We start from the raw sequence: 19,664 nt of genomic DNA, 5'->3' as shown, positions 1-19,664 counted from the left end.
GGAGAGATCTGTTTCCTTCGGTCGTCTTTACTGGGAATTGTATAAAACCACTTGTTTATGTCCTGTTCTGCTTTACGTCTCCTGTTCTGGCCTCTGTGAGACCCTCTCAGTAATGACTGTGCTCACACCCGAGATTCTGCCCTGTGCTCGCTCACAGTTCTAGAACTGTGCTCTGACGTCCAGGAGAACGGGTCACCTGTCCCGCCGAGCTGCAGCCTTCTTCTCATGACCCTGTTCCCCAGCCGTCCGCTCTTCTCCACCGACACTGCCCTATTTTCCCCATCAGTCAGCTGTAGTTAAAAGCCCTCTTTGAAATTTGTTCTTTCCTTTCTTAAAACTGCGGGCCCCCTCCCTGCTTGCTGGCCACGCGCTGTGAAGTCCTTTCACAATAGGCATTGTGGGAAAGGTGGTTTTCAGCCTTCGTCCTTCCTGTTGTCCTTCTTGACGCCTTTGGTGTCATTTGGAAAAGCGGGGTGGAGTGTCTGTGATGTGAGCCACAGGGCTGTGCTCAGAGGCTTGGGCGAGTCTGAACGCCTGCCTTCTCCCTTTCCTCCCTGCTTGTCGTTTTGGTGACCGGGAGGAGCTGTGTGTGTTTCGCAGAAAGTTAGATGGAGCTGGTGGTTGGTGACACTGTAGCTGATTTGTTTTATTCTTTAGGAACAGTAGATGCTAACAGTGGCGCTCCTAGCACTGAGAACACATGATTTCCTATCCTCTGGGAAAGATTTTTCCTTCTGGTGACTTTTTTTTGTTGTTGTTGTTGCTGCATGAGAGGAATGATTGGAAGAGAGAGGCATTTTTTTCTCTTTTATCTAGTCTTTTCAATCTGTTAACCATCCACCTGTGTTTTCAGTGGGCAACATCCTCTTGTCCCTGGCTGTTGGTGATCATCCTTGGCCTTGGTCGCAGACTTCAGTGTCTGTCCCTCTGCACACAGCCCAGGAGTATGCAGAATTAATTTTGTGCAGATTAGCACAGAACACATTGGCTAAGAAAATCTTGTCTCCAGGCAAAAACCGCAAGCGATCAGAACTTTATTCTCTAGGTCAAGATCACTAGGGAGATATCATTCCCTCCCCATCCAGGCGTCTAATTTGTTTGGGCAAGAGCTCTCTGGGCTTTTTGGCTGCTGGTTTTAAATACATTTCTTAGTGTATGTCCACCTGTTACTTGCCTTTTCTTGGTGGGTCCTGATTCCTCCATCTCATCACAGTCGATAGACTCCTTATTTCTGCTTTCTTTTCACTCCAGTTTGGAGGCCTGAGACCTCTTCACTGTTTTTGCCTCCTCCTCGACACCAACCTGGGTTGAATCTTCCAGGCTCCGCTTTGCCTTGAAGGTCTCCATTCACTTCTTCCTTTGTTCCTGCAGGTGTTGGACAATCAGATAAAGAAAGACCTGGCTGATAAGGAGAGTCTGGAGAACCTGATGCAGAGACACGAAGAGGAGGCCCACGAGAAAGGCAAAATCCTCAGCGAGCAGAAGGCGGTAGGTGGAGGACTCGCAAAGCCAGCTTTCGAAGGAGGGGTTTCTGGAAATGCCAAGAATCACCCACCTGGGAAGGCTCCATTGCATCTGGTGCATTCTTTCTGTCAAGTCCCCTGGGGTTTGTGGATAGCAGGACGCTTCCTCTGCACCTGCTTCCTCACCTAAAGGTAGCAGAGCAGGGGGCCCCGCGTGACCAGTTCTGTGCTCTTTGTCAAGAGCTCTCACTGATCTCCTACCTGCTGGGATGGGGTTCTTCAAAATGCCCAGTGGCTCTCAGTCTCTCACTTCTTGTTGCTTCTTACTTGCCTGTTCTCTCTCTGTTAACCCTGACCCTACCCTTGTTAACACACACACTGTCTCAGACCCCACTGAGACTTTGCACATCGGAATCTGTAAGCGAGGGTCCTGGGGAAGTTACAATTCATTAAATCTGGGACACTTTGATGTAGAGGGTCGGAACAGCTGCGGCTGGGCGAGCGAGAAGGAGTCACTGGGAAGTGACAACTCTGTGGGAGATGATGAATGTGAACCTGCAGGCCCGGGTCACCTGCCGATGACACAGAGCTGTACCGAGGCTTGCTTGCAGGGTGCCGCGTCCTGCACGGGTTCCCCTGCATGTTTTTTGTGCAAACCATGTAGCTCGTGTGAAGACCTTTAAGTCTGTTGAACAAACAGCTGCGGCCCCTCCCTCTGAGTGGGAATATCTGTGACCCTCGGGTGCAGACTGGTTGAGTTCCTCGTGTCAGACCAGACTTGCACCCCAGCACCGCGCCGCCCTGGTCCACATGAATCCTATTCCCGTGTAGTGTCTGCCGGTGGGGTTCCAAAGGTCCTCTGTGTTTCAGATGATCAATGCCATGGATTCCAAGATCAGATCCCTGGAACAGAGGATCGTGGAGCTGTCTGAAGCCAATAAACTTGCAGCAAATAGCAGTCTTTTTACCCAAAGGAACATGTGAGTATTCAGCGTCTAACTTGGCTTGATTGCACTTTGGTTTTCTCTCCTGGGGCATAGACTCCGTTCTGCCTCTATCTGATGGAGATGGAGCGGATTTAATCACGTCTGTGCTCATGTAATTTTGTTTTAAGTGGTCTCATTTCACTGCGCACTCTCTTTGGAGCTGGGTTTTCTTAAGTGCCTCAGATCACCATCAGATTACAGAGTGTTTTGCTGTCTCTAATGAAGCTATTTATGATTTGCGTGTGGAAATTTCGGGTCCTTATTCCCCAGACCTGCCTCCCCAAATCAGTAGGGAGTGATCTTGCGTGTGCCCAGTTTGGGGCATGCATTTTGCTATAGTTAGGCCAGGCCCTGGGGCAGGAAGTCTGGGGTTCAGTGAGGACTATCCATATATAGGAGCGCTTTGATGTGTCTTAATCTGTTAAAATCTTTAAAGAAACTAAGATCCCCATGAATCGCATTCTTTAGGATCCCCGCCCCCTGCCCATGAGTGTCTGTCTTCAGATTATCTTCCCAAATATTCCCATCTCAGTCAAAATCAGCTGGCTTGGCTGGCTGCTTTGCGGGCATTGAGTTGCTCTGGGTTTTGAGACTTCTTAGTCCACTGGGGAAGATGAACAGCGAAGTGGAAGGCAGAGATTCTTTCCCCTCATTGCTGCTGCTTCTGCAGGGCCTGTGTCTGTGAGTTTTGGGGCCACCCTTGAACTCCACAGGGGCTTCTTGCTGCTCTTCAGTGGAGCCTCTCGAAGGAAAATAAAGGAGTGAACAGTTAGCTTCTTTTCGCTTCCCCCTCAAGCATATTTAGATCCCATAGGTGAAGAACTCTGAGTGGTGATGACTCAGTTGGTCCCCGGCCTCCGCATGTTGGGATCGTGCCTACGAGGCTGGGTCAGCTGACAGCTAATGTTGGAGCAACCACACTCCACCTAATGCGGACGCGTGTCTCATTCCACCCCTGGCCGCCCCTCCAGGGGGACAGGCTCACCCTTACGCGATTGTGATTTTTTGTTTGGACCCTGCCGCCACCCCCACCAGGAAGGCCCAGGAAGAGATGATTTCCGAACTCAGGCAACAGAAATTTTACCTGGAGACGCAGGCTGGGAAACTGGAGGCCCAGAACCGGAAGCTGGAAGAACAGCTGGAGAAAATCAGCCACCAGGACCACAGCGACAAGAACCGGCTGCTGGAGCTGGAGACGCGGTTGCGGGAGGTGAGGGCGAGGGGCGGAGCTAGAGCGAGGGGCAGAGCCTCTGGCAGAATCTGTTGGACCCTGAACAGCCCAGCTTTCTACCGTAAGGCAACATTACATACAAGGGCCATTGTGCATAGGGTTCCAAAGTGCGGACTGGGCCTGTGGATCAGGGTTAGAATTCCACGTCCATTTCCTGTTAGTGTTGCAGACTGACCTCTCTGTAAATTGCCAGTGCACACGTGTCTCCTTCATGGGGTTGCATGGGAATTCTTGTAAATGGGTGCACCTGTCCCGTGGGAGCAGACTGAATCCTGCGTGATCAGGGTTTCCTGAGGGCCCTGTGATGTCGTGCAAGCACAGAGCCTGGCTTGGTGATGGTGGCAGTCTCATCAAAGACTAGGCCAAACTAGGGTCGTTTGCTAGGAGGTGGTTGTGGTCTTGGACATCGGGAAGCTGGGAGGAGCAGCCGGTTTGGGGGAGGGAAATAAGACAAGCTTGGTTGCAGACTTGTTGAGGCTCACTGAAGACATGAAGTCACACTTGTGTATTCATGACGTATTTATTGAAAGACCTCTGTGTGCCCGGAAGTGGCCAGGATATACAAGGGGTCTTCAAAGAATTCATGGAAAATACGTTTTATGAAAAAACTGTGTGTGGATTTCAATTTTTTTTGCACCAAAGTAAACTTATCTATTTACATTTTCCATGAAGGTTGTGAAGTGCCCTTGTATAGTAGTGGCAGGACAGACCTGTTCCTGGTCCTGGCTGTTGTGGCCTAGGGGGCAGAGTCAGTTGGCCCTCGCAGAAACCAGGACCAGAATTCAGGAGAACTGGGGGTGAGCATGCGGTGTCTCGTGTATCGCATGTGCTCATACACTTGTGCTGGATTTCCTCAAAGAGCAGATGGTCTTTCTTAAGGAAATGACTGTTAACCAGGATGGCGTTCTGAGGACTCAGTTTTCATGAATCCAAGTTTAGGCATGTACTGGGATCCTGAAATGAAGTTTGTTCTCCAAATATAGGAAAAACGAATGACCCATGTTTTTTGGAGATTGTCAAGGTGTGGACACCCGCACTGGCATCACCAGAGTGTCTGCTAAAACCAGATTCCTTGGTGTCACCTTTACTACAGGGGGTTGGCAGGGGATGAAGACTTTGTGCCTTGAACAAGCTCCAGGGTGATTTGCGCACTCCTTGGAATTCCATAACCATGTTCCAGGTTGTCCCAAAGCCCTAGGTGGTGGTTTAACTTTAACTATCTGAGGCTGTATCTTTGCTCTTTGGTAAATTGATCGAGATGTCCCTGTAGAGGTCGTCTTGGGAGTGTGAGTGTCAGTAACCCAGGCAGCTTTCTTTAGCTTGGGAACTTTGGCTATCTTTTGCTGTCGCTTTGCACAGGATCTGTCCCTGGGAGCCTGCCCTGCAGCTGTAGCTCATCTGGGCTATTTAAATGTCCCCAGGAAGCTTGTGGCTTTTTTCTTGAATCAATGTAGTTGGCTTCCCAGAGATGGAAGGAGAAACTTGAAAGGTTTGATGAGAGGCTCAGAGCTCTATGTTCTCCCTGGGTGTTTTGGAGTTGAGCTCTAAATATAACATGGCCAGTTCGTCTTCTCTTTGCCACATGCTGCTAGAGAGATTGAGGGCAGAGGCCTCAGCCTTGAGGTTCGTCCACCTTAAAGGGCCCTGGGCCTCCTCTAACTCCCATATGTGCAATGTTACCTTTTCCCCAGCAAAAGGTGCGGCGTGGCCAAGATGCAAGAACCCTGGGTTCTTTCGTTGTCCAGCACCCAGCTCCCCACCTCTCCTTGCCTCTGTGTCACTGTCTCTCACGGTTTTGCCAAGAGGCATCAGGGTGTCCTAGCCTGCTCTGCTGGCATTTTAATAAGACAAAGAGTAATGTGCATCATCTATGAGCCAGATGTCCTAGGTGTGAATGCTGGCCTTGACATTATTTTTTTTTAAGTTATATGATGTTTGACAAGTACCTAATCTGTCAGTGCCACAGTTTGCTCATGTATAAAATGGAAGTAACAGTGCCTCCATCATGAGTTGTTTTGAAGATTAGAGGAGTTAATATAGTGGGTGGCATGTTGTGAACACTGTGTTTGCTGCCGTCACATCATCTTCATCACCATCATTGTTGTCACAGTCATCAACAGTAGAGACATCACAACCCAAGCTTCAGCTACCTCCCAGATGGAGATCACCAACCCAGGCCCTTCTCTTGAAATTCTGATCCATTGTTTCAGTCCATATTACACATTTCCACTTGGATGTCTTCCCTGGGGCTCAAGTTCAGCGTGCCAAGTCTGAACGTCTTGTCTTTCCCCCCAGACTGCCTCCTCCTCTCATCTGCCCACAACACCTCCATGCCCTGGCTTTTGTACTTGACCATGGCGTATGGCATCTTTTGCCCCAACTTGAAGGCAGAGACTCTCTCTCTCTCTCACTCTTTCTCTCTCTCTCTCTCTTTTTTTTTTTTTTAAGATTTATTTATTTATTTATTTCTAAAGGCAGAGTTACAGAGAGGCAGAGAGATCTTCCATCTGCTGGTTCACTCCCCAGATGGGCATAAGGGCCAGAGCTGTGCCATTCCAAAGCTAGGAGCCAGGAGCTTCTTCTGCATCTCCCACGTGGGTGCAGGGGCCCAAGGATTTGGGCCATCTTCTACTTTCCCATGCCATAACAGAGAGCTGCATTGGAAGTGGAGCAGCCACTTCCCATATGGGATGCTGGCACTGTAGACAGCAACTTTACCTGCTACGCCACAGTGCCAGCCCCTCTCTCATCTGCATATTCCTTTTCACACAGAAATTTCTGAGTAAGTTTTTCTTAAATTAGTGTATGAAACATTGAGTAGATGGATGGATGGATGGATAGACAGGAGGAGGGAAGAATCACTCACTCACAATGTGACAATAATGTGGGTAACCTAATGAGAACAGATCAGAGCCAGAGATATTTAAAATAAATAGAGTTCAGTTTGTTCCATTTGCATCCTAATTATCAAAGTGTCCCTGTTACTAATACGATATTATTTATATCCATTTACCTTTCAATGTTTTTCTATTAAGAGTAATTATCCTCACTTCCATTTGGGGTTCTTGCTGTGTGGTTTTCTTTGGAGGCCTTCCCAGGCATGTGAATATCTCTAAGTAAGGGACAGTTAGGGTATACAGTTGCTCCTCTGTGTCTGTGGGGCATTGCCTCCAGGACACCCTGACCCCTAATACCAAAATCCACGGATGCTGCAGCCCCTTACATAAGATAGCATAGTATTCTTGAATAAGCTGCATGTACTTCCTCCTGTATGTTTAAAATCATCTCTAGTTTGCCTATAAAGCCTGATAAAATATAGATGCTGTGTAATAGTTACTGTACTTTATCGTTTAGGGAATAATGAACATAGTCTGTACGTGTTCAGTATGACACATTTCTTTCCCAAGTGCTCTTGATCTGAACTTGATTGAATCTCCTCCATATGTGGACCCCGTGGATACACAGCGCCAACTGTGTGAGTCAGGTTTTGTTACCATAACTGACAGAAGCTACTTATGTAGGAAGACAGTTTATTCTGGCTCATGGCTTTGAAGATCTGCTGGCCCCAGTGGTCTGGTGAGGGCAGTGGATGGTGGAACAGGTGCGGAGGCGGGATCACACGGCCAGCCAGGAAGTAGAGACGGGGCCCTCTGTCTCTATAAAGCCGCCATGGCGCCACCCCAGCACCTTAATCCAATCTAATCACTTCCCAAAGCCTCACCTTCACCCATCTGAACCCATTATCCATTAACATTAACCCATTAACCGCTAGCAAGACTTTGGGGACCAAACCTCCTGGACCTTTGAGGGGACATGGAAACTAACATCCAAAACTGCAGCTCTGGCCGGACCTCCCCTCTTGTTGGGTCCTGAGATGCACGGGACTCGGACCTATCGCCCCACCCCCACTTCCACTCGCCCTGTGCGGCACTGGGGGTTTGGTCCCACGGCCAGGTCAGAGGCTGCAGGTGGTGTTCTCCGTCCTCACTCGGCCCCTGCCTCCTCCCTCAGGTCAGCCTGGAGCACGAGGAGCAGAAGCTGGAGCTGAAGCGCCAGCTCACGGAGCTGCAGCTCTCCCTGCAGGAGCGCGAGTCCCAGCTGACGGCGCTGCAGGCGGCGCGGGCGGCGCTGGAGAGCCAGCTGCGCCAGGCCAAGACCGAGCTGGAGGAGACGACCGCGGAAGCGGAGGAGGAGATCCAGGCGCTCACGGTAGGTGTGCGGCCGGCGCCTGCGAGCCGTGCGGGCCTCCGCGGGGATGCGTGGGCCACCGCGGGTATTTGCTTGCTCGGGAGTTCTAGGAGGGCAAGGACGGCCCACAGAGGTGTTTAATGGCTAGAAAATGGCTTCCATAGGTTCCTCCGTCGCTGGCATGCTTACTAGTGTCGATGGTAACATCAGCTCTCTGTAGTATCTTGAAACATCCTCCTTTATTTATATGTCTTCTCTCCTTTTAAAGCAGCCATCGCTATTTTGAATTGCAGTTTGAGCCGAAGTCTGTTCCCTTGGGTCTTGTACTTTAGTTTTTGATAATCCTTAAAAGAAAAATAATCTTGTATCTTAAAGTAGTCCTTTCTACAATACCTCTATTTTTGGTTCTGTTTTGGTTACCCTCGTTTGTGTTACTTTCTTTTTTTAAACTGTAGCTTCTGCTTCCTGTATTCTGCATGATTCTGGAATGATCTGGAATGATCTGGATGGGAGCAGTTCTTCTCTGCTGTGTGTTTGCTCAGCTGGAGCGTGGTCTCAGGAGGTGGAACTTGGAAGGGGGGTCTCTGGGTTTCACCCTCGGTTCTTCCTGGAAACCTGAAAATGATGCCTTCGCGAGCATTTTCCCCTAGCTGATCCTTCTCACAGGGACTGCCTGGGCCCACACAGCTCGCAGGAGTCTCAGCTGTAAAGTAGCGGCTTAGCAACTTAAAGGGTCAGCCAGGGTCCTCGGGGCGGCTTGTAGAATCCTCTTGTTTTCTCCCCTGCTCGGAAGTCCGCTTAGAAAACCGTGTTCCCCCTGGAAGGCGGCTTACTGGGCCTGTGCTCCTGGCAGGGAAGGCTGAGTGAGTTCTAACCGAGTGTCACCCAAGCACATGCATTTCTCATAGTCAGTGCACCTGCCAACCAGATGGGCACACTCCTGCCTGCCGGTCAGGGCGTCCTCCCCTGTGGTCTGGGCATGATGCAGCTGATTGGACCGAGTGGTTTTGCATCCTGACTCAACTTGGATGCTGCCCCATCTCCATCGGTGAGCATCGCTAGAGATGTGTTAGGACAGGAGCATGCCTGCAGGGGCTGCGCGTGCTCACTGCTTAGGACTTGCCTGGCTTAAAAGTAATTCAAAAGTGAAAGTCTTGATTTTTTACTTTGAAAGCAGAGCCACAGAGAGAGGTCTTCCATCCCCTGATTCATTCCTCAAAGGCCACAATGGCAGGGGCCAGGCCAGGCAGGAGCCAGGAGCTCCTTTTATTTTTTTAAGATTTATTTTTTATTTTTTAAGATTTATTTTATTTATTTGAAAGAGTTATAGAGAGAGAGTTGGAGACAGAGAGAGAGAGGTCTTCCATCCGCTGGTTCACTCCCCAAATGGCCACAACGGCTGGAGATGGGCCAATCTGAAGCCAGGAGCCAGGAGCTTCTTCTGGGTCTCCCACGTAGATGCAGGGTCCCAAGCACCTGGGCCATCTTCCACTGCTTTCTCAGGCACATCAGCAGGGATCTAGATTGGAGCAGCTGGGTCTTCCACCTGCTAATCCACAGCGCTGGTCCCCCCCTTTCTAAAAATTTTTATAAAAAGATTTATTTATTTGAAAGGCAAAGTTACATATAGAGGGAGAGGAGAGAGAGATATCTTTTATCTTTTGTTTCACTCCCCAGATGGCTGCAACAGCCAGGGCCGGGCCGGACTGAAGCCAGGAGTCTGGAATTCTATCTGTGTGTCTATCATGGTAGCAGGGTCCCAAGCTCTTGGGCCATCTTCTGCTGCTTTCCCAGGTGCATTAGCAGGAAGCTGGATCGGAAGCAGAGCAGCCGATTCCAACCGATTCTCCAATGTAGGATGCTGGCGTTGCAGGCAGCTGCTTAAGGCACTGCACCACAATGCCGGCTCCTAAAACAGCTTCATCTTTAAAAGTTGTTGGCTGTTGTTGAGCTTAGGGAGCCCAATGTGTGCACCATGTGACAGTGTCAGGGTCCTTGTGGGACCAGTCAGGGACCTGGTGGCTTCTGGGATTCTGGAAATTCCGAGTAACTGCTGTATGGAAAGTGCTCATGCGTTCTAGATTTTTGCAGGTCTTATACCCAGATCAGAGACCAGCTGCAAGCTTAAGTTCCATCATCCCCTGTAAGCGTGCTCATTAGAAAGACGCCACTTAGCCCAAGTGTTTGGTTTGGGGAAAAAAAAGGAATCACAGTATCCCTGGTTATATCCTGCTTTGTTTCAGAATGGATTGACAGCAGTTTGGGGAGATGCAAAATAGTAAAGCAGGAAAAGGGAAGAAAGAAAAGGCATGGGGAGGGGGAAAGAATAGCGACGAGAACGAAATTGTGTTCAAGAGTGCACGCCAAGAAGGCTTATATATTTGCGGGAGCTGGGTGCGTGGAGAGGGAGACAGACTGTGTTGCTGGAGGGAGACACTTAAATGTCAACATCGACTATATTTAATGCATTGTGTTTGTATATTAATATCTCCCCTCTGTATGAACACCCAAGCTCTGGAGGGAAGAGAAAGAGACCTCAGTGATTTAATCCATGTTTAATGAGCCCTGTCTGTGTGCCCTAATGCTGTGTCTTCTGCCTTTCCTCCCCCAGGGGACTGGCCCGTAATTCCTCAAATCCTTTTACTTTGGAGCAGCCAAGAAGGACACACTGATCTAGCTGCTCTGTTGGAACCTGGGAGGGGAGGTGCCATGTATCTTACCCTGGCCCTGTTTGGAAGGAGGAGGATAGAAAACAGAGCATGTGTCACCACTGTTTATCTGTGGGGAAATTACTCCCTTCAATCCTGTCTTGCTGCTGGTTGGCATGTTCTGTCTAGTGGCTGCTAGGAGCCCAGCTCAGCAGCAAGTCACGACTTAATTTAGTCAGATGACATCAGCGCCTTTGAGCATCTTCAAAAAAAAAAAAACAAGAAACCCCTCTCGATCTAGAAAGTGGCACTCAACTGAGTACCTGGAAGACAGGGCTCGTTTGCAATAATGGCAGCAGAGCCTCAAACAGCTGTTTCGTAAGCCCATCCTGCAGGCATCCACACCGAGCTGCAGTTCAGTGCCGAGGCTGTGGGCTGCACCTCCCTCCCCTCTTGACGTCCGTAAGCCTGGTTACAGCCAGCGTGTGGTAGTTGCCTGGGTGGCTCATTTGCACTGGCTCCGAAAAAATGTATTTTTGAAGAAAAAGAGAAAATGGTCACAAATTCAATACGTCCCTGTTCTCTCATTGTTTGGGGCCCAAGTTCTGAGCCAGCGTAAGCATCCATCAAATCGAACCAGCCAGATCTAAAATGATCTCCTGCCGGGTTTGTGAGCTCCATGGCAGGCTGTTTGATCAATAAAAGGCCATGGTCAAGTGGACTCTTCCACTGCTTAATTTTAAGAGGCTTCCGTCTCCTGGCCTGGGAAAGGAGCAGTCACCTGCTTTGGCTTCCCGCCTCCAGGCCGAGTTGGGTGGTGTCCAGTTGCAGGGCTCCACTGCAGAGGCTTGGCAAGGGCAGCTGGGAGGCCACTGTCAGCCTTCCTAGTTCTCACTTTACCCATCCAGCCAATTCCACTCGCACTGGAACTGACGGCCATCCAAAAGCCAGTGAAGGCAGAGACAAGCCAGAGAGTCAGATTTAAACAGGAGCATGCTTTTCAGAGACTTTGTTATCTGTTGGTGGGAAAGAGTGTTCCGCCTGGCCTTGATGTTGAAGGCCCTGTGTAATCTCTTTGGATAAGGAAGAGCATTTGAGCCTGCACAGCACAGGATGGGTGGTGGGATCTGAGCATCACTCTGAATGGGGCTGCCCGGCACCCTGGGTACACCCGCGAGGCCTTAAGGACATGTTTTGTGTTCCTGTCTGCTGTGTTCTCTGACTGATTTGGTCAAAGCAGTCATTGAATAATCAAGAGTCAGAGGCTGGAGACAGTAGTGACAGGACTCCTCCTCCCTGCAAGTGCGATTGTGGGATCTCAAAGGCATCTTCCTGCATGTGGTGAAAACATCAATTGCAGCACACTCATTTTCTCACATAATAACAAGCCTTGTATTTAATTAGTAAGACACTGGCATGATAAGCGGAATGTGACATCAGGGCACGTAAGGTGACAGATTGGCTTGGTGCCTGCAGTCAGCAGGTGACGGGAGGCTGGGAAGGCTGCGTTCTGGAATTCTGGCCGGGGATCCCAGAAGGGGGCCGACAGCTGCACCCTGCTATCCGTCCCACAGTTCTGCCAGTATTTCCTCTCATCGAGGCTGCACTGTAGTTCACTGTCTTCCTCTTGTAGCTCCACTTAGAACTAACAGAGGCACACACACTCCCAGAAGAGAGTGTCTCTGGGACTTGGGTAAGGCCCACGTTTCTCTTTGTTACCCCCCGGGGGGTCTGTGGACCACCACAGGAGTCCCCAAGGTCAGACTTTTCACCATCCTACCAGGATGCCGCTTATCATTTCCCACTGTGTTCACCGTTGCACTGATGCCACCAGAAGCAATGTGATTGTTACTTTCTTTTAAAAAGATCTCAGTTTTAACTTATAGTTTGTATCATTTTACTCTACTTGTTTATTTTTTTGTCTGTTTTGTTTTTTCTTTTTTGTTTTGTTTTTAGAGAAAGCATGTGTGCCTCAACATTTTCCTGCTCAGATCAGTTCCGTAGTCATTAAGTGTACTTGCTGTGTCTCTGGCAGCCATGCAGAGGGCAGGTGCGTGTGTGTGTGTGTGTGTGTGTGTGTGTGTGTCACAGTCATGACTGGGAGGCTGAGTGACTGTGGTCTGTTACCCCTCCTGTCAGAGAGGACCGCCACCTGATGCCGTGAAGTGGCCCAGCGGCCCGCAATGGTCTACTTGAACAGAAATCAGTCTGCTTCAGCGATGAAATTTCGGATGCCAGTGTGGCCACCAGCGGTGTAGTGGGCTTTGGAAGCGCTGCTGTTAAGGAAGTAGGACATTTTAAGGATGTGGCCCAAGGGTCCATCCCTGTCTTAGGATCACTGCCTGTGCTTGCTTTGAAGGCCTCGAGTCCACTCTCGTTTCTCTGCTTCCATCTTGGGGACATTTCACACTGAATAGTCATTTAGTGCTGGGGTTTGTAGCAAGCCAGCTAACTTCAGTCTGTCGCCTGCTTTCTGTACATAAAGTTTTATTGAAACACAGCCACAGTCCTGAGTTTACAGACTGTTGGTCATCTGTTGCTCTATGAGAGCAGAGTTGAGAAGTTCTGACGGAGACCAAATGGTCTGCAGGCCGAAAATACTACCTGACCCTTTAAGGAAAAGGTTGCTGACCCCTGACCTGGAGTTAATACAGGGGCCTTGTTATTCCTCCAGGAAGAATCTTTGCCTTGGGGGGGGGTTGGGTGGTCCTGGGGGCCAGGCTGCTGACTGCTCACAGGAGAAGTTGCAACAGCAGTTGCAGGTCTCAGCCAAGCTCTTACTTGAAACAAATGGTGTTCTGACCCCATCACATTAACACTCCTCTCATTGTTACTAGGGAGAAAGCAGAAAGGTTTTTTTTTTTTTGGGGGGGGGGGGATCATGACTTCTTAAATTAACCCTTAAAAATAAATACAGGCTAATTATTTCAGAAGCTTATTCTAAACCAAAAATTTTAATTTATAGCTCTGTGAGTCTTTTTGTTTTATCCTTTTTTCCAGTGTTGTTTTGTGTAGCTCCAAATTTGTGGATGTCATTTTGCCTCTGCATAAAGGACTTCTTTTAATGTTCCTTAGAGCACAGATCTGCTGGTGACAAATTCCTTCAGCTCTTGTGTGCCTAAGAAAGTCTTTATTTCAGCTTCATTTACCCAGGGTATTTTTGCTGGGTATAGAATTCTAGGCTGCCCGGTTTTTCTCCTTTTTTTTTGTTTGTGTGTTTTTTTTTCTTTGTTTTCCTTTCAGTACACCCACCAGGGAGTCCTTTTGCTTATCTTTCCAAAAGAGATCTCCGTTCCAGTTGCTGATCTGTGTTTGCTCCCCTCCTACTCCAAGCCTCCATTACCCTCTGCTTGAACCACGACCTCCTCACTGGTTTCTCGCCTTTGTACTTTTGTTCTGTTTTGATCCAAGTCATCCTGCAACATCCATGATGATCCTAAAATGACAATCAGATCTTGTTGCTCCCCTCCTTAAAACCCTCTATTGGTTTCCAATTTCATTTAGAATGAAACCCACGCTCTTCACTGGACCTTCAAGATTCTTGGTCCCTGCCTCCCTCTCTATAATTATCTTTGGCTACCTTTTAACTTTGTTACTGTGCTCTCTCAGAAATTGTCTGGCTACTACCCAATAGAAGAACATCTATTTTATTAGCAATCTAATGAAATAGAGTATATACAAGTGGACTTTGAAAAATTCATGGAAAATTTGCATAATCTCTTTATTCCATTCTTCCATAAACTTAACCATGTTTCATCTATTTGATAGGCAGACACACACACACACACACACACACACACACACACAGAGCAAGAGCAGGCTTCCATCCACTGGTTAACTCCTAGATGTCCACAATGACTGGGACTGGGATAAGGCAGAAGCCAGAAGCTGGAAACTCAATCCAGGTCTCCCACATGGGTGACAAGAACCCAATTACTTGAGCCGTCATCACCTGTTGCCTCCCAGGGTCTGCATAAGCAGAAAGGTGGAATCAGGAGCTGGAGCCAGGAATTGAAGCTATGCACTTGAATATGGGATAGCCTCATCCACTAGGCTAACTGCTCACTCTCTCGTGAACTTTAGAAGCCCCTCGTGGTCTGTATTTGCTCGATTCTGAGATATCTGAAAGCAGGCTGTGTCTTGCATATGTCCATATCCTGTCATAGTGTAGGTGACAGTAACTTTCTCCTTGATGTCCCGTATACAGTGATGGGTCTTGCAGTTGACAGCCACCTAACTTCGATGAATTGTGCTATCTGAACCAAATGTTTCCTATTACAGTGCTCACCTTTAGGACCCAAGCCACATTCTGGCGTTTTCTCTTTATTCTACTTCATTGGCTACAACAAACCAGGGACAAGGAAAACAAACAACTCGGCTGCCATGCTTGTTGTGGGGTCACAGTGTGAAGTCTGGAAAATCTACTGAAGCCACTCAGCCGTTTTGTTGTTCTTCAGATGCACCAAACCCCCTCTTGCCTCAGGGTCTTTGCAAATGCTGTTCCCCCTGCCACCTCCTGTTCTTTTCCTGACTGGCTCCCTGTCCTGGGCACTTTAGGTTAAAAGTCACCTCTTCCAAGAGGCCCTCCTGTTCTACCCCCATCTAAGTAAGCGCTTGTTCTGTCTCATTCTCTTTCACCAGCCTGCATTTGTTTCCGTCACAGTGATTGCCCCATGTGTGCACTTACTTCCTGTCTTGCCCCCCTAGAGTGAAGGTGTAGGTCACGTCTGCCACTTTCCTTCCACGGCAGCCAGCACGTGGGATGTGCTCAAAAAATGCTTGTCAGGTGAACAAGCCTTGGAGAAAGACTGCTTACTTCAAGATCGTTGTAGGGTTTGGGGAATCTCGGAAGCTTTTGATTAAAAAAAAAAAAAAAAAAAAAATTCCCTGCTTCGTCCTGCCTGTTGTCCTGTGTGTGTGTGTGCGTGTTAGAAGGAGGAAAATTACTCATTTTCACAATGGGAGTGGGACAAATAAAGGAGAGGAAGAGCTTGAGGCTTTCTTGCTTCCTGCCCGCTCCCCAGCTTTCTCCCAGTAGCGCCTCGGCGTTAATATGAATGTTCAAAATATTTGTACAGGGTGTGCATGTGTGGTCTAAACAGCTAATTGTTGTAAACACAGCGTCCTGTGTTCTTCTGCCTTATTTCCCATGTCGGCGCTGACTTGGTTAATGAGTCCTTTAAGAAACGGGTGCTGGGACTGCTGCAGCAGCATCCTTGGCTTCCCGGGTGAATCGCTGTTCTCTGTGCTTGACCCATAGCGTGTAGGATTGTATTCTACCCTATGAAAAATTTATACTCAACTTCTTACCTTTTAGGCACATAGAGATGAAATCCAGCGCAAATTTGATGCCCTTCGTAACAGCTGTACTGTGAGTATTAATTCACCAAAGATGATTAAAATCACACGGATCTCAAACAGGGAAGAAGGGGACAGCTCTTTATAATGCCATTGACTGATTTTTTTTGGTGCATACCTGCAGCTTAGGTCAGATAATGCAGTCAAGACAGTTCTGAACTTTTTGAGCCCTCAACAATATGTTTTTCAGGGTTCTGCCATTTTGAAAAAAAAATTGCACCCTTTCCTTATCTCTGGGAAGAAGATGGTTGGGATGGTCAAATGGCTTTCACTGTGGAGCCACTGGTAGGTTTTAGCAGCTGTAAGAAGATCCCATGGCAGCTCCTCCCTCTTTCCCTAACGTGGAGGGTCAGGTACCAGACCTGGTTGCCAGTGCAGTGGTGTCTGTGGGGCCTCCCAGCTGCCCCTGCAGGCAGGAAAGTCAAGTTAGTTCTTCTGCTGAGGACCTAAGAATGTTAACTTCCAAATAGGCAAAATCTGGCTTCTTCAAATTCTGGGACTCTGGGTGATGATTTTAAAAAATTTATTTTCATTTATTTCAAGGGCAGAGAGAGAATGAGATAGACAAACAAATCGACTGATCTTCTACCCAGTGGTTTATTCCCCAAATGCCTGCAATTGCCAGGGGTAGGCCAGTCTTAAGCCAGGAACCAGGAACTCCATCTGCGTCTCCCATGTGGGTGGCAGGGACCCAGCCGTTTGAACCATTCGTTAACTGATACCTCTCAGAGTGTGCATCAGCAGGAAGTTAGATTGGAAGCAGAGCCACGACTTCACGCCAGGCAGTCTCAGATGGGATGTAGGTGTCCTGAACACTATGTCACCTTACTGAATGCTTGCCCAGGGTGAGTAAATTGATCTAGGCAGAAGTGTATTTTTTTTAGCAGATAGGCATGATCTCTAGATGCTCTAACAGGGTGTGTGGAATCAGGGTGTTTTTTGATAAAAAACAAAGGGCTGCAGAAGGCCCTTTTCAGAAGATGGGCTTCGTGTCCTTAGTCATGGTTTCACCTCTTTTCTTTGGTTTTCTCGTCACTTTCTTACTTTCTTAGCCCTTGGTGATACCGTCCTTGTTAATATTATTTGCATCTGTAGATTTTCAGAAGCACCCCTCCCACATACATACTTTATTTCCTTGTGATGAGTTCTTTGTTTCCTTTTTAGTCACTATAAATGGGACCCTAAGTCCTGACAGTACAAGAGTTTGTCACAAAGTTTGTGGAAGCATGGACTTAAAAGATCCCAAGGTTATGGTGCAAAAAATGTTAAAAATCCATGAATAGCTTTTTCTTCATACAGTTTCCATCAACTTTTTTTTTTTTTTTAAGATTTATTTATTTGAAGGGCAGAGAGAGAGAGAGACAGAGAGAGAGATGTCTTCCATCTGCTGGTTCACTCCCCAAATGGGCGCAACAGGCAGGGCTAGGCCAGGCTGAGGCCAGGAACCAGGAGCTTCTTCTGGGTCTCCTACATGGGTGCAGGGGCCCAAGCCCTTGTGCCATCTTCTGCTTTCTCAGGTGCAATAGCAGGGAGATGGATCAAAAGTGGAGCAGTTGGGCTACGAACTTGTGCCCATATAGGATGCCGGCACTGCAGGTGGAGGCTTAATCCATTACACCACAATGCCAGCCCCTCCTTGAACTTTCTGAGGGCTGAGTCTATGGTTTTTCCTTAGTGTGGGTTTGAAATAAATATAGTAAGATGCATAGCACTAACCCTAAGCTTAAAGTCTGACAGCATATCTACAGGCTTGGACAGCTGTGTAGACATGTCATGGATGAAGATGCAGTGTTTTCAGCCCCCAGAAGGCTCCCTGTATCCCCTTGTCATCAGCATCCGTTGTCCAATGGGTAACCACTGTTCTGCCCTCTGATGCCACGGGTTAGTCTTGCCTGTCCTTGAACTTCTTATAAATGTGATTATAGGGGATGTGATCTTTTGGACGTAGTCTTTGTTTCTTCCTTGTCTGTGAGGTTCCTGTGTGTTGTTGCATTGTCACTAATTTGTTCTTTTTTGTCACTGTGCAGTGTTTCCAGTGTATGCATACAACTGTAGATTACTCATTCATTCTCCCGTTTATGGACATTTGGATTGTTTCCATGACGAATAAGACTGTTAGGAAATGCTCTTGACCAAGGATTTTGGCAGGGCTGTAAGTGCTTGTTTCTGTTTGTGGGTATACCTGAGAGTGCAAGGACTCGGCCATGAGCTGTGCTGGCGGGGCTCTGCAGGTAGATTTTTGGTCTGGATTTCCTGATGTGGTGGTTGGGTTAGGATCCGCCTGGATCAGTGTGACAGTTGGTGTCCTCCCTCCCCTCCCTTCCTTCCGGAGCTGGGGGTTCTGTTCCTGTGCTAGTTTTCTTGTTTTGCACAGAGCTCTTTGCTTACATTCCACACATGCTCAGAGTGGCATCCTTTCCTGACAGTCATGTTTTTATATTACCAGTTTTTCCTGACATAACCTTGGATATGTTTTCAATGCAGACATCAGTAATCCTGTCACATACAACTGGAGTTCTCTTTTTTCCCTTTTTTAGTCTTTTGGCATTAGGAAATAAAAAAAAAAAAAGCCTTTTCTACAGCTATGTGCGGTTTAATTGGTTGGTGTACGTGCAGTGACCTGGTGAGCTTCCTGTGTGTCTGTGCCTGTTAAACTAGCACAACAGTCAGAACAAGGAACATGACCATTACCCTCAGATTCCTCCTGGTGCCCCTCAGGAATCTGCCTGTCCCCCAGTTTTTAAATTGGTAGCTTAGTTTTCATGGAACACGTCAATATAAAGAACGAATTTGGTTTCTTTGTTAACTTATGTAACTTTTAAGTTCTCTCAATTTGCTTTTTCTGGAACAGTGACTTCTAATCTTGCTTTGCTTCCCTCTGGTGTTCTGTGGTGAAGACTCTGGGGAGGAGGGCTTTCTCGAGTTGGGGGAGCCTGAGACAGTGACCCCCCCCCCCCACAGTTGACCTAGAACAGCTGAGGTGGTTGTGAGTCAGGCAGACTGAGTTCATGTTATTAATTGGTTTCTTGGTAATGTATGTGATGTTATACTCCTAAGCCTCCATTTCTCCATCTGTAATATGGGGATAACGTTGTATATCCTCAGTTTGAATACACCATTGATTGTTTGATGCATAATTTAAGGACTGCTCTTTGGGGGCTGGGTGAGGGAAGAGATAGCTTCTTTGTCCTAACATACCTTCAAATTTCAGAAACAGTAAGACTTAGGAAACACTGAGTCATAGAATTTGGTAATAACACCTGCCTCCTAGGATTCTTGCAAAAATTAAATGAGGTGGTGCATGCACAGTGCTTGCACAGGGCCTGAACAATATTGGTTACTACTGTAATTATATTGGGCTTATAATATAGTCTTGATTGAAAACTAGCTCTGCTACTTTAAAAAGTTTGAAAACCACTGCCTCAGAGCAACATTTGGCCACAGAAATAGGTCTCAGTTACACTTTGGCAAGTTCAAGGCCCCTTGGAAGAGCGAGGTGGGAGGTGGGCATTCCCTTCCCGTTGGTGCTGTCCAAGGTTGTGTCTGCTAGGAGACGACATTTTTATTACTGGTGGGAACTCTCTTAACGACTGAGAGGAGCTCCCAGTTAGCAGAAAGCTTATGAACGGTGAGCTTTCCAAGCTCAGACCATTTCTCTATTTTGAAGAGCTTTAAAAAAAGGATTTGATTCAATCTGGCACCTAAAGCCCTACCTAAGTCTGTTTTAGAGGGGAGTTGGTGGGCAAACATATGACACAGCTTTAATTATGAATCAATCTGTCAGCTATAA

At 47.8% G+C, this 19,664-nt stretch overlaps 1 protein-coding gene across 19 annotated transcripts in view; it reads left to right on the top strand.

Annotated features, from left to right (window-relative positions):
- CIT (citron rho-interacting serine/threonine kinase) overlaps positions 1 to 19,664 on the top strand; it is a 182,021-nt gene that overhangs the window by 113,596 nt on the left and 48,761 nt on the right. For 18 of the 19 annotated variants that reach the window (XM_051826615.2, XM_051826613.2, XM_051826611.2 and 15 more), the window contains 5 exons: positions 1,372 to 1,488; positions 2,334 to 2,443; positions 3,485 to 3,659; positions 7,692 to 7,889; positions 15,834 to 15,887. In XM_051826615.2, coding sequence (XP_051682575.2) covers positions 1,372 to 1,488; positions 2,334 to 2,443; positions 3,485 to 3,659; positions 7,692 to 7,889; positions 15,834 to 15,887 — 654 coding nt within the window. The remainder of the gene's footprint in view (positions 1 to 1,371; positions 1,489 to 2,333; positions 2,444 to 3,484; positions 3,660 to 7,691; positions 7,890 to 15,833; positions 15,888 to 19,664) is intronic. The other variant, XM_070065988.1, reaches the window with a different exon arrangement.

The sequence above is a fragment of the Oryctolagus cuniculus genome, chromosome 21 (genome assembly GCF_964237555.1).
Source record: "Oryctolagus cuniculus chromosome 21, mOryCun1.1, whole genome shotgun sequence".
NCBI classification, from domain to species: Eukaryota; Metazoa; Chordata; class Mammalia; order Lagomorpha; family Leporidae; genus Oryctolagus; species Oryctolagus cuniculus.
This window is presented reverse-complemented; position numbering and strand designations above follow the sequence as displayed.